Source organism: Heptranchias perlo, chromosome X (assembly GCF_035084215.1).
Source record: "Heptranchias perlo isolate sHepPer1 chromosome X, sHepPer1.hap1, whole genome shotgun sequence".
Classification (NCBI taxonomy): domain Eukaryota; kingdom Metazoa; phylum Chordata; class Chondrichthyes; order Hexanchiformes; family Hexanchidae; genus Heptranchias; species Heptranchias perlo.
The window spans coordinates 21943382-21956813 of NC_090370.1; the positions used below are offsets into that span (position 1 = coordinate 21943382).

Consider the following 13432-nt stretch of genomic DNA (forward strand, 5'->3'; position numbering starts at 1 on the left):
CTTCCCGCCTGGCCCATTACAACAAGCGGGCGACCATCAGCTCCCGGGAGATCCAGACCGCCGTGCGCCTGCTGCTGCCCGGGGAACTGGCCAAGCACGCCGTGTCAGAAGGGACAAAGGCAGTGACCAAATACACCAGCTCCAAGTAATACTCCACAATGAACTGAAAAATTTTTAAACACAAAGGCTCTTTTAAGAGCCACCCACAGTCTCTCTGAAGACGCTGTACCGACACCTCTGTATGGAATCATTTTACTGTAGATAATTTGACACTAACGTTCTCTCTAACGGCAATTGATACCAGCTCAAATGCTAAATTTAAATCAGATAGATAGCTTTTTGGCAACGAAAGGTATGAAGGGATATGGGCCAATGGCAGGTGTATGGAGTTAGATCACAGATCAGCCATGATCTTATCAAATGGCGGAGCAGGAAAGAGGGGCTGAATGGCCGACTCCCTGTTCCTATGTTCTTGTGCTTTTGAAATTTCTCTTGAAATCTGTAAGATTCTCTCAATCACTGCCCGGTATAATCAGTGGATCGCTTTTTTAATCAGTCCCAATAACTAAAAACGTGTCCTTGATCCTCTCATTCCCGCTCATATTCCGCCCCTTCCCCCGCATCTGCCCCATCAGAGCCGTTTTAAGGCGGTGGATTACACTTCAGTCATTTCTTTCTCCTTGTCACCTTTGTTTGCTCATTATTCGGGAATATCACTTTCAGAACCGCAATCCTTTGTGAAGCAGCAATCCCGAAAGGGTGTTCACACCGAGGACAGAACAGTCTAAAGACTCTGTCACTGTTCGACTTCTTGCACCAGGAGTCTCGGCTCCGGTTTCGATCGCGCTGCAGCTCCTGTGAACAGGGATCAATCCACAATCTGTGGTTTGTTACTTTTACAAAGATTGAGCTGGAATCTGTCCCGTTAAAAAATGGGGCTTTATTCCCGCCCGATTGAAAGCGAAAGGTGAATGAAGGCGGATTTTAACCGGATTGTAAAAGATTCTAGAAGTTGTGACGGGAAATGTGGAATAACAGAGTAAAAGGAGAGAGATTTTTAAATCTTTGTCTTTACGCGACATTATTTACTAAATCCGCTTCTTGTGTTGGAAATATATTGGCGGGCTTTTCAAATTTCATAAACTGTTCAGTTCGGTGTTTTCCGCCCTTTTCTCATTGCCGGCTATTGATTGGTGAATAAAGCAGCTCTCTGATTGGTTCAACGAACAGCCCAATGAGATTGCGAACAGTTGGACCAATCACAAGTGCCCCCACTGTATTCCTCCAGAAGGTATAAAAAGGGCGAGTTCGGGAGGATTTCTTCATTCTTTGTGAAAGTGTTTGTGATTGTGGAAATGTCTGGAAGAGGAAAAACCGGCGGTAAAGCTCGGGCCAAGGCCAAGTCTCGCTCATCCCGGGCCGGACTGCAGTTCCCTGTGGGCCGTGTTCACAGGCACCTGCGAAAGGGGAACTACGCTGAACGTGTGGGTGCCGGAGCCCCGGTCTATCTGGCTGCTGTGCTCGAGTATCTGACGGCTGAAATCCTCGAGTTGGCCGGCAACGCGGCCCGGGACAACAAGAAGACCCGCATCATCCCCAGACACCTGCAACTCGCCATCCGCAACGACGAGGAGCTCAACAAGCTCCTGGGACGGGTGACCATCGCTCAGGGCGGGGTGCTGCCTAATATCCAGGCCGTGCTGCTGCCGAAGAAAACCAGCCATGTGAGCACCAAGAGCAAGTAAAGCGGCCAAGATTTAATCTGATAACCCAAAGGCTCTTTTAAGAGCCACCCACTGTATCTTTGAAAGGGCTGGTTACTGACTGAAGAGAGTCAGGAATCAATTTAATAAGGACTTGATTCCGATCCTAGAACTAACAATAACTTGTTGATTACAAATGATCCAGATCGGTCTGTTGAAGTACTCGCTTCCGGACAGCAGATGTCGCCAACCTCCAATAGATTGATATTTGCAGTTTGTGTGGTGAATGAGACAAAATATCAAAATTGTCATTAAACTGGGCGGGTGTGATACAGAAATACCAGGGACGTTTGATCATCGGCGTCAAGAGGCATTCTGTTGTGTTCCACCCAATATTATTTACAGTCTTATCCTCCGACAACACTTGCACGCTCTGTATTATTTTACCCAGATTTGTATAGCAGAAGCTGACTGATGTGTTGATTATTGTGTCAGCGATTACTGAATCAGTGAATGACATTTGTCTGTTATTGGATGTGAGCGAGGGAATTATTCTGTTCCTGTGTCAGTTACGACTTCTTGCCGCCGTTGGCTGGTGCTTTCCTGAAGGATTTCTTGGTGCCTTTCTTGGGAGCTGTTTTCTTGTCCTCAGGCATGTTCAAACTCAATTTCTGACCCAGAAATGACCCAAATCCGCTCCGAGCTCGGATGAAATAGGAAGCCCCACAGCCCTATGCTAATGAGGGATGGGTGAAGGCAATGATTGTGATTGGACGGATGGGAGTGATGCCACCTGACATCGAAAATATGAGTAAGAGTCGGCCATTCCGGCCTTCGGGTCTGCTCCGCCATTCAAAATGATCATGGCTGATCGTCGAACTCAGTACCCTGTTCCCGCTTTTTCCCCATATAAAAACATAGGAACAGGAGTAGGCCATTCAGCCCCTCCTGCCTGCTCTGCCATTTGATAAGATCATGGCTGATCTGTGTTCTAACTCCATGTACTCGCCTTTGGCCCATATCCCTTAATACCTTTGGTTGCCAAAAAGCTATCCATCTCAGATTTAAATTTAGCAATTGAGCCGTTTGCGGAAGAGAGTTCCAAACTTTTACCACCCTTTGTGTGGAGAAATGTTTTCTAATCTCTCTCCTGAAAGGTCTGGCTCTAATATCCCTTGATCCCTTTAGCAGTATGAAATATATCTATCTCCTTCTTGAACACATCTAATGACTTGGCCTCCACTGCCTTCTGTGGTAGAGAATTCCACAGGTTCACCACCCTCTGAGTGAAGAATTTTCTCCTCATCTCGGTTCCAAATTGCATACCCCGTATCCTGAGACTCTGACCCCTGGTTCTGGACTCCCCAGCCATCGGGAACATCCTCCCTGCATTTGGTCTGTCTCGTCCTGTTAGAATTTGATATGTTTTGAAGAGATCACCTCTCATTCTTTTAACTCGAGTGAATACTGGCCGAGTCGACCCAATCTCTCCTCATACGTCAGTTCTACCATCCCAGGAATCAGTCTGGTAAACCTTCGTTGCACTCCCTCCATGGCAAGGACATCTTTCCTCAGATAAGGAGACCAAAACTGCACACAATACTCCAGATGTGGTCTCACCAAGGCCCTGTCTCACAGCAGTAAGACATCCCCAAAGACAAACCTGTTTCTTTCACTCTCTGATTGATTTCTTCAGATATCCAATCAGATTTAGTACCTGCCACCAATCACAAACACGCTCACACTGCACATTGTCCGGTTTCAGCAATTTGTTCCGAACTGTTGCAGTTCTGCTTCCGGCCAGTAGATGTCCCCAAACCCCGGGACAGTGAAGTTTGCAGATGAGAGAGGGACAGAACAGAAACTAATTCTTCACATTATATTGCACGGGTGGGATTTAGATAAACTGGGAATGGAGACGAGCTGCAAGTACATTTTGTTAGACCAAACATTAGTTGTAATGCTGTGTTACATTCTTATAATTGATTTAGGGGGTTATAGTCAATCCTGAGGAAGAATGCAACAAAGTAAGTTTGCAGAACGGCCGTGTTAATGACCATTGAATTTCAATATAGAAAGTGTGAGCTGGTGCATTTTGCCAGGGGAACAAGTTGGCCACATCCTGCTTGGAAAATAAGAGCCTAAACGGGGTAGAGGAGTAATGTAAATCGAACTGAGAAATCAGAGAGAAATACTGCGCAATGTACAGTGAAATATAATGGGGAAAATTCACAACTATTGAATGAGTAAAACAAAACTTTAATGAATAAATTGTCCTCATTTTTCACTATCAAAATGTGCAAAAATACGAGAGTAGAAGTTACAGACAGAAACTTTCCTCACATTGCACATTGTCCTGTTTCTGCAACCACGACAGACAAAGTGAATTTGTTCCACTCGGATACAGTTCTCGCTTACGTCCATTGGAGGCCAGTCTCTGGTACTGAATATGAGAGTGGGGTTTATTCTGTATCTGTCTGTCTCCGATACTGTACATGAGTTTGGGGTTTATTCTGTATCTGTCTGTCTCCGATACTGTACATGAGTTTGGGGTTTATTCTGTATCTGTCTGTCTCTTTTACTGTGTGTGAGTGTGGGTTTATTCTGTATCTGTCTGTCTCTGATACTGTACATGAGCGTGGGCTTTATTCAGTATCTGTCTGTCTCCGATACTGTACATGAGTTTGGGGTTTATTCTGTATCTGTCTGTCTCCGATACTGTACATGAGTTTGGGGTTTATTCTGTATTTGTTGTTATCTGGTACTGTACATGAGTGTGGGATTTATTCTGTATCTGTCTGTTTCTTTTACTGTGTGTGAGTGTGGGTTTTATAATGTATCTGTCTGTCTCAGATACTGTACATGGGTTTGGGGTTTATTCTGTATCTGTCTGTCTCTGGCACTTAACATGATTGTGGGGTGTACTCTGTATCTGTCTGCCTCTGGTACTGTGTGTGAGTGTGGGGTTTACTCTGTATCTGTCTGTCTCGGGTACTGTATATGAGTGTGGGGTTTATTCTGTCTCTCTCAGTCTCTAGTACTGTGTGTGAGTGTGGGATTCATTCTGTATCTGTCAGTCTCTGGTACTGTGTGTGAGTGTGGGATTCATTCTGTGCCTGTCAGTCTCTGGTACTGAAGATAAGTGTGGGGTTTATACTGTATCTGTCTGTCTCTGGTACTGTGTGTGATTGTGGGATTTATTCTGTATCTCCCTGTCTCTGGTACTGTATATGAGTGTGGGGTTTATTCTGTATCTGTCTGTCTGTCTCTGGTGCTGTGTGTGATTTATTCTGTATCTCCTGTCTCTTGTACTGTATATGAGCGTGGGGTTTATTCTGTATTTGTCTGTCTCTGGTACTTTACATGAGTGTGGGATTTATTCTGTATCTGTCAGTCTCTGGTGCTGTATATGAATGTGGGGTTTATTCTGTATCTGACAGTCTCTGGTGCTGCATGCGAGTGTGAGGTTTATTCTGTGCCTGTCAGTCTCTGATACTATAAATGTGTGTGGGGTTTATTCTGTATCTGTCAGTCTCGGGTACTCTATGCGAATGTGGGATTTATTCTGTATCTATCTGTCTCTGGTACTGTGTGTGCGTGTGGGGTTTATTCTGTATCTCCCTGTCTCTGGTACTGTATATGAATGTGGGGTTTATTCTGTATCTGTCTGTCTCTGGTACTGTGTGTGAGTGTGGGATTCATTCTGTGCCTGTCAGTCTCTCGTACTGTACATGTTTGTGGGGTTTATTCTGTATCTTTCACTCTCTGGTACTGTAAGCCAGTGTGGGCTTTATTCTGAATCTGTCTGTCTCCGGTGCTGTGTTCGAGTGTGGGGTTTATTCTGTATTTGTCACTCTCTGATACTGTATATGAGTGTGGGTTTTATTCTGTATCTGTCAGTCTCTGATACTATATATGAGTGTGGGACTAATTCTGTATCTGTCATTCTCTGGTTCTGGCTGTGAGTGTGGAATTCATTCTGTATCAGCCATTCTCTGCTGCTTTATCTCAGTGTGGCATTATTTCTGCAATTCAGTCTCTGAGGCAATGTGCAAGTCTGGATTCACTCTGTATTCTTATTTCAGTTTACATTATTGTATTTGAAACTATATCTTTAATACTTTAAAGTACATGCTTTTTTGTCGAGTGTTTAATTTGTAAATATTGATACACTTATGGATTTTCTGCAATCAAACAATGTGTGAGAGTTTTGGAGTAGTGTTACATCTTAATCTCTGAACTTTATTGTGAATGACAATGTAGCCCAGCCGTCTGAGGGAGCTGTCCCTGGCTCTCTGAGTGGGGACCCAGGGGAAAATATTGACGTCTTTTTCTTAACCTGTGATTGGTGTCTGACTCGTCTCACCCAAAGAGTCGGGGATATTGGCTTAACGCTATGATTCCGTCAGCATGGCTATGTTAGGCTGTTATTTGACTAGTTTGTGGTACAACTCGGCCCAATTCTTTGCACAAACCCCCAGATGTTATTGTAGAGAATTTTGTGAAATGTATTGCTGGTATTTGAACCCAAGATATTCAGTTTATAGAACAGGTGTTTTAACCACTGAGCCACGGCGCCCACATGTTTCGAATTATTTCCTAACGTTATGGTATTGATACATTTGCCAAGCCACTTTGTTGCGCCTTCTCCCTCAGTACGTCTGCGCAATAACATCAATCTTTTGTTCATCAGTCTCTGCATGGGAAACCATGGGTATCAGTCATGATCTTCTCTTCCTTATCCCATGTCAGTACATCTTATATCGAGCTCTATTCATCCTGTTGTATTCCCACACTCTCTCCAGACTATCTGGTCTTATCCAATTACATTTCTCATCTCTTCCCACAAAATGTTGGTGAGTAATGTCTGTGATACACCAGGCCCTGACCTCCTCCTGTGGGTGACCTCCTACAAATACTGCACAATAGTTTAATGTGTGTGTGTTTTATATTCGGAAATGTGTATTAGCGCTAGTCTACCTGGTGTATATATTCTCACACAAACGGCAATATAGCTGTAGAGCATTTAAATTTTAGAAAGTCTTAATTGATAAGACAAATATAAGGAATCTTACAACACCAGGTTATAGTCCAACAGTTTTATTTGAAAATAAAACTGTTGGACTACAACCTGGTGTTGTAAGATTCCTCACATTTGTCCACCCCAGTCCATCACCGGCATCTCCACATCATGGTTGATAAGACAAGTTGTCCCTCTCCATTTCAACAAAATATCCCGGGATACAGACTTAAAACATCGGTGTCGGATTGGTATTAATTGCTTTCAAGCCCATTTTGATTGCACAAAACTTACGCAGGGCCGTAACAAAAGTTCAATACAATAACGACACGGATGGGATTCGGACCCATACCGACAGAGCACAATGGATTCGCCGACCATTTCTGAATCCAAACAGTAGAAATAAAGTCACTTTGACACTATGTCCTGCCCGTGCACCCAGATCGACAATATTGAAAATGTGGAGTCAATTTCTGAAAGCAAAGGAATTTAGGGATTTCTGTTCCATCCGACTGTTCGAAACGGTCGGGTGCAAAACAGTTCGGGCGCACGTTGGACAACTTTTCACCCAGCGAGTAAAACGACCGCGGAAGGACTCGAACCTGCAATCTTCTGATAACAACTTAACTAAATATCGAAATCAGAAGCCAAATCCATTCGGCCACGCGGCCGATGACAAATTGTTTCACCAAATGATCCTAAACGCTGGGCAGGGCTGGTTAAGACTCTGCTTGTATCTTTCTCTTCCTTTCACTTTGTTGATGTTGTTCATTTATTGTTTTCTCTCTTGCAGCAAGTTGGCTCTGCTGTTTCCGACTGATCCGGAAACTGACAACTGAACTCCCGCCGGGTCTCCGAGAAACCGACAATCAGAATAAACAATGTTCAAATCTTTGATCAAAATGTTTCGCCTCCAATGCGAATCGCTTTCGCACTCAGTCTGCAAAATAGAGTGAGGGGAAATGAAACAAAAGACAAATCGGTTCATTAAAAATGTACACGGAGAACAACACCGAGCGGAGAATGTGAACAGAATTTACTATCCAAGCCCGACGGGCCGAGTGGCCTCATCCTGTCCTGTAAAATACGAACAATCCCCAATTCTGCTGGGTGAGATTATTATTTTCTGATTTTTTTTTCTAAATATAAACGCGGACGGGGTCCCGCACCATGGGGTAAAGCGCTCAGTGTTAATGTTAATATTGAGCACGGTATTCGATCCGTGTAATAATAAAATCGCCGATTTCTTGCGAGATATTCGACACAGTCCCTTGCTGTGTGTTTAATCAGGGCAGGGAATGTTTTGCTGGTTTAGTGATATTCATTTTTCAGGAAATTAGTGAACTCGTCTCGAAACATGAGTTTTCCAGTTTCTGTTTCGCTAAATGGAGTTGAGGTGCAGATCAGCGATGAGCTGCTGTGACTGCGCCGCGCCGGTTTAACCGGAATTAGACGTTTCAGTGAAGTGAAGTGAACCGTCTCAATCCGGTTTATTTCTTTATTTCTAACATTGTTTATTTTGGGTGGTAGATTTATCGAAATTTCATTCAGAGTTCAGTTGTCAGTTTTCTGATCAGTTGGAATCTGAAGAAGATAAAAATAAGGAAAGAAAAACATTACAAAGGTCCAAACTCGAACTGATACAATCACCTTGTCTTCACCTTGAAGAGTAATTCGTTCTCCCTGCTACCCTGATCAATATTTATCCCTCCAGTAACATAACTAGCACACATTATCTGGTCATTGTCACTTCGCTGTGTTTGGGATCTTGCTGTGTGCAAATTGGCTGCCTCGTTTCCTACATGTCAGCAGTGACTACACTTCAAAGAGTGGTTCGTTGTCTGTAAAGCGCTTTGGGACGTCCGAGGTGGTGAAGAGCGCAATCGAAATGCAATCTTTCTTCCTGTGGCCCCATGTGCCAGGTACCATATCCGAATCCTGTCGACTGGCGCACACAGGAAACGTTGGGGGAAAAATTGGATAAGGGCCGTTTTGGGCGCAAGTCGCGTGATGCGCTGTTACTCCGCGCCCAGGTCGGTGAATGGCTGGCGAGTCTTCGGTTTTTTCCTCTGATTTGGGGAATTGGGTAAAATTGAATTAAAAGCTTGAAGTATCAAACTCCTGGAAGCTCATTAAAATTAAAGCTTAAACTACTTAACTAGAGTAAAATAAACAAAAATAACCGTAATTTGTTTTTGCTTTGTTTAAGTTAATCGAATATATTAAGGCATGGCAGGGTAGCTCAAACCTGTCGAATGCACGACCTGTGCCATGAGGGAACTCCAGGACTCATCCCGTGTCCTGGACAAGACTGTAGTGGGAGTTGTGCATGGGCCCCCTTGTCGAAGCTGTGAAGTTGCAGAATGTATAAATGCGGAGATGAGACAAGCATGCAGCCAGGGCAGAGTGGTTTTAATGGGGAATAGATTTAAACTTTCATGTAGATTGGGATAAACAGACGAGCTCATGTCAGAAAGGTAATGAATTTTTTGCGTGTGTTCAGGAAAGCTTTCTGCAACAATGAGTCCGAGGGCGAACAAGGGGGCAGGCCATATTAGATTTAACAATGGGTAATGAGCCAGATTTAGTTCATATCCTAACGGTGTATGAACATTGATCTAAATTGGAAAATTGCACATGTCACTCCACTATTTAAGAAAGGTGACAGAAGGAAAATAGGGAATTATAGACCAATTAGCCAAACATCTGGTTTCGAGAAATTACCAGAGTCTATAATTAAGGATAGTGACTGAACACCTTGAACATTTTCAGCTGATCAGTAAGAGCCAGCATGGATTTGTTTTGAGGAGGTGAATAAAATGGTGGAGAGGGGACTGTCTATGGGTGTTGTTAGTATGGACTTCCGAAAGGCATTCGATAAAGTCCCTCAGAAGAGGCTGTTAGCTAAAGTTGAAGCTCTTGGAACTAAGGGGGATTTATTGATCTGGTTTGCAAGTTGCAGAGCGGCAGAAGACATTGGGCCAGAAATCGCTGCGAGCGGCGAGGCAACGCTCACCACAGCTCCTGCGAATTAAATTAACAAAAATACTTACTGTCGGCTCTGTGGCGATGAATTGCTAGAATTTGAACTTTACAAAAATTGGGCACAATCAACCCAGCCTCTGAGCAGCGTGATTTGCTGCGCAGCTGGAAAGGTGTGTGAGAAAAAGACACGACCACAAAATCGGTAAGGACGAGAGTCCCGCCCACAGAATCAGGCTGCATTGCTCAAACAAGCAAGCAGACTTCATTCCTTTAAAGTTCGCATTCTGTATGTCATTGCAAATAAAAACAATAATAATAAAAAGCCAAAGAAATCATTGAATTACATTAAAGAGACAGAAGGGAAAAGTTTTTAAAAATAATATTGTAATTTTAATTATTTTTCAACAACCAAAAACTAATATAATAAGGAATAATATGAGAGACCCCATTTCTAAACGTTAATCTTTACTTGTATGGCAGTCATTAAAAAATACCGAGCTGTTAAAATTCAGTTTGGACCTTTTATTTAGTAGAATGATACCTGGACTTCAAGGGTTAAATTATGACGAGAGATTACACAAACTAGGGTTGTATTCTCTGGAATTTAGAAGACGAAGGGGTGATTTCATCGAAGTTTTCAAAATATTAACGGGAACTGATAGGGGAGATGGAGAGAAACTACGTCCACTGGTTGGGGAATCTCGGACTCGGGGTCAGAGCCGAACAAATAGAGCCAGAAGTTTCAGGAGTGAAGTTAGGAAACACTTCCACACGCAAAAAGTGGTCGATGTTCGGAATTCACTTCCGCAAACAGCAGTTGATGCGAGATCAATTGTTAATTTTAAATCTGAGGTTGATATATTTTTGTTAACCCTGTGTTCAGGGATTATGGGATTAAGGTGGGTATGTGAAATTAGGTCAGAGATCCGCCATGATCCCATTGAATGGCGGAACAGGCTCGAGGGGCTGAATGGCCTCCTCCTGTTCCTGTGTTCCTGGTCAATGTCATCACCTACCACAACCACCAGCAGGGGCCGCTGCTGACCAGCAGTGACAGAGCAGAGAGACAGAGAAAGAGGCAAGAGAAAGAGACGCATCCAAAAGAAGAGTGAGAAATGGGCAGGGGGAGGGAGAGAGAAAATAAAGACAGATTCATATAGTTGGGGAGAGAGAACGAGACAGACAGACAGGGGACAAAGAGAGAGACAAACAGAGAAGAGAGAGCAAGAGATAGAGATAAATAGGGGAGGCAGAAAGAGAGACAGAGAGAGAGGGGGATAGAGGCAGAGATAATTGAGGGAATGAGAGAGAGAGACGGAGAGAGTTACGGAGAGGAGGACGGAGAGAGAGACGGAGATGGGGGGGGGGTGAGAGAAAGAGATGGAGAGGGGGACAGAGAGACAGTGATAGAGAGGCAGATAATCAGTAGGGAGAGAGAGACAGAGAGAGAGGTAGAGACACACAGATGGTAAGGGAGAAAGAATGAAAGACACAAACAGAGGGAGAAACAGACAGACAGACAGAGAGGGCGGTGGGAGGAAGCGAGAGAGAGAGAGAGAGAGACGGGGATCGGTCAGAGAAGGAGAGTGGAGACGGAGACTGAAGAAGGAGAGTATAGAAGGAGAGTGGAAAAGGAGAGACAAATTAGAGGGAGTGAGACAGGGAGAGAGATACATAGAGAGGGAGAATGAGTACATGGAGAGCGACAGAGAGACAGACAGACTGTAAGCGTCAGAATGATTGAGAGAGAGAAAAAGTGGGCGTGAGGGAGAAATAAATAGACAGACAGAGGGAGAAACAGACTGATAAAGAGAGAGAAACAGGGGAGACAGAGCAACAAGGAAGATAGAGAGGGAGAGAGGGGAATAGATCTAAGAGTGTAGAGGGAAGGAGATAGAGAGACAGAGCGAGTAGAGACATGGAGAGAAGTGTAGAGGCAGAGAGACGGGGAAAGGAAGAGAGAGAGAAAGAGAGTAGAGGGTGAATGACCGGGAATGAAAGATAATCAGAGGATGTCAATGGGAGAGGGTCAGAGGCAGACAAAGTGACAGATTTAGAGAGAATCGGGAGAGTCATAAGGGAATAAAGTTGAGAGCAGCAAGAGAGGGGAAGACCCAGGGGAAATCTACAATACAAATAGTACAAACAGTTGTTCAAGAACAAATGAAAGAGAAAAGCGTAGAGCAGCGGAAAGAAAGTGTACTTTAGGCACGACAGATAAAATAAAAACTAGAAGGCGTAAGGCGATTAACCCAGCATCAAAGCTGTGGCAGGGGGTTGGGAACCTGAGCATGGAGACAGAGGAAAGCGTGTCAGGAAGGGACAGAACGTATGGAGTAAAAGGTAAAGTGTTAAAAAAGGAAAAAGCAGGAACTAAGTGTCACAAAACATAATTGAAAGTTCTTTATCTGAATGCACGTAGCATTCGTAACAAAATGGACGAGTTAACGGCATAAATTACTCCGTATGGGTATGATCTTGTGGCCATTACAGAAACATGGCTGCAGGGTGACAACGACTGGGAATTAAATATGCCAGGGTATTTAACAATCAGGAAGGACAGGCAGGAAGGAAGGGGAGGTGGGGTTGCTATTTTAGTAAAGGAAGGAATCACTGTAATACAGAGAAATGATATTGGGACAAAGGATCAGGATAATGAAACAGTGTGGGTAGAGATAAAGAATAATAAGGAGAAAAAAGCACTAGTGGGCATAGTATATATGCCTCCTAATAGTTGCAACTCTGCTGGAAGAAGTATTAATAAGGAAATAGTCGGGGCATGTATAAAGGGAACAGCAGTAATTATGGGGGATTTTAACTATCATATTAACTGGACAAATCAAATTGGGCAGGGCAGCCTTGAGGAAGAGTTTATTGAGTGTATTAGGGATGGATTTCTTGAGCAGTCTGTAACTGATCCTACAAGGGGGCAAGCAACTCATGTCCTAGTTAAGGATCCCCTTGGAATGAGTGACCATAACATGGTTACATTCCATAACCAATTAGAGGGTGAGAAGGTTGGTTCTCAAACAAGCGCACTGAGCTTGAATAAAGGAGATTATGATGGTATGAGAGCGGAATTGATTAACGTGGACTGGGAAAATTGGGTCAGACGGTACATGAGCAGTGGTGTTCATTCAAGGAGTTATTGTACAACTTTCAAAAAATATATATTCCACTGAGGAAAAAAGGGTGTAAAAGAAATGATAGCCATCCATGGCTAAGTAAAGAAATTAAGGATAGTATCCGACTAAAAACAAGGACATATAAGGTAGCCAAACTTAGTGGGAGGATAGAAGATTGGGAAGTCTTCAAAAGATAGCAAAAAGTAACGAAAGGATTGATTAAGAAAGGGAAGATAGATTATGAAAATAAATTCGCAAAACATATAAAAACAGATAGCAAGAGTTTCTTTTGTTATATGAAAATAAAGGGTGACTAAGGCAAACTTAGTTCCCTTGGAGAATGAGACCGGGAAATTAATGGTGGGAAACATGGAGATGGCAAAAATGCTGAACAAATATTTTGTTTCAGTCTTTATGGTAGAGGACACTAAGAATATCGCAACACTGGACAAACAGGGGGCTCTGGGGGGGGCGGGGGAGGAGCTAAACACGATTAAAATCACTAAGGAATTGGTACTCAGTAAATTAATGGGACTCGCGGCGGATAAATCACCTGGACCTGATGGCTTACATCCTCGTGTCTTGAGGGAAGTGGCAGT

General features: G+C 43.5%; 1 protein-coding gene and 1 pseudogene across 1 annotated transcript; one reads left to right on the forward strand and one right to left on the reverse strand.

Moving 5' to 3' along the window:
- The window catches only part of LOC137306863 (histone H2A-like), a 223927-nt pseudogene that overhangs the window by 99801 nt on the left and 110694 nt on the right, over positions 1-13432 (reverse strand).
- On the forward strand, positions 1351-1745 carry LOC137307183 (histone H2A.J-like). Its single transcript, XM_067976549.1, has one exon. It carries the CDS (start codon positions 1356-1358, stop codon positions 1743-1745), a length of 390 nt encoding a protein of 129 aa, XP_067832650.1. The 5' UTR covers positions 1351-1355.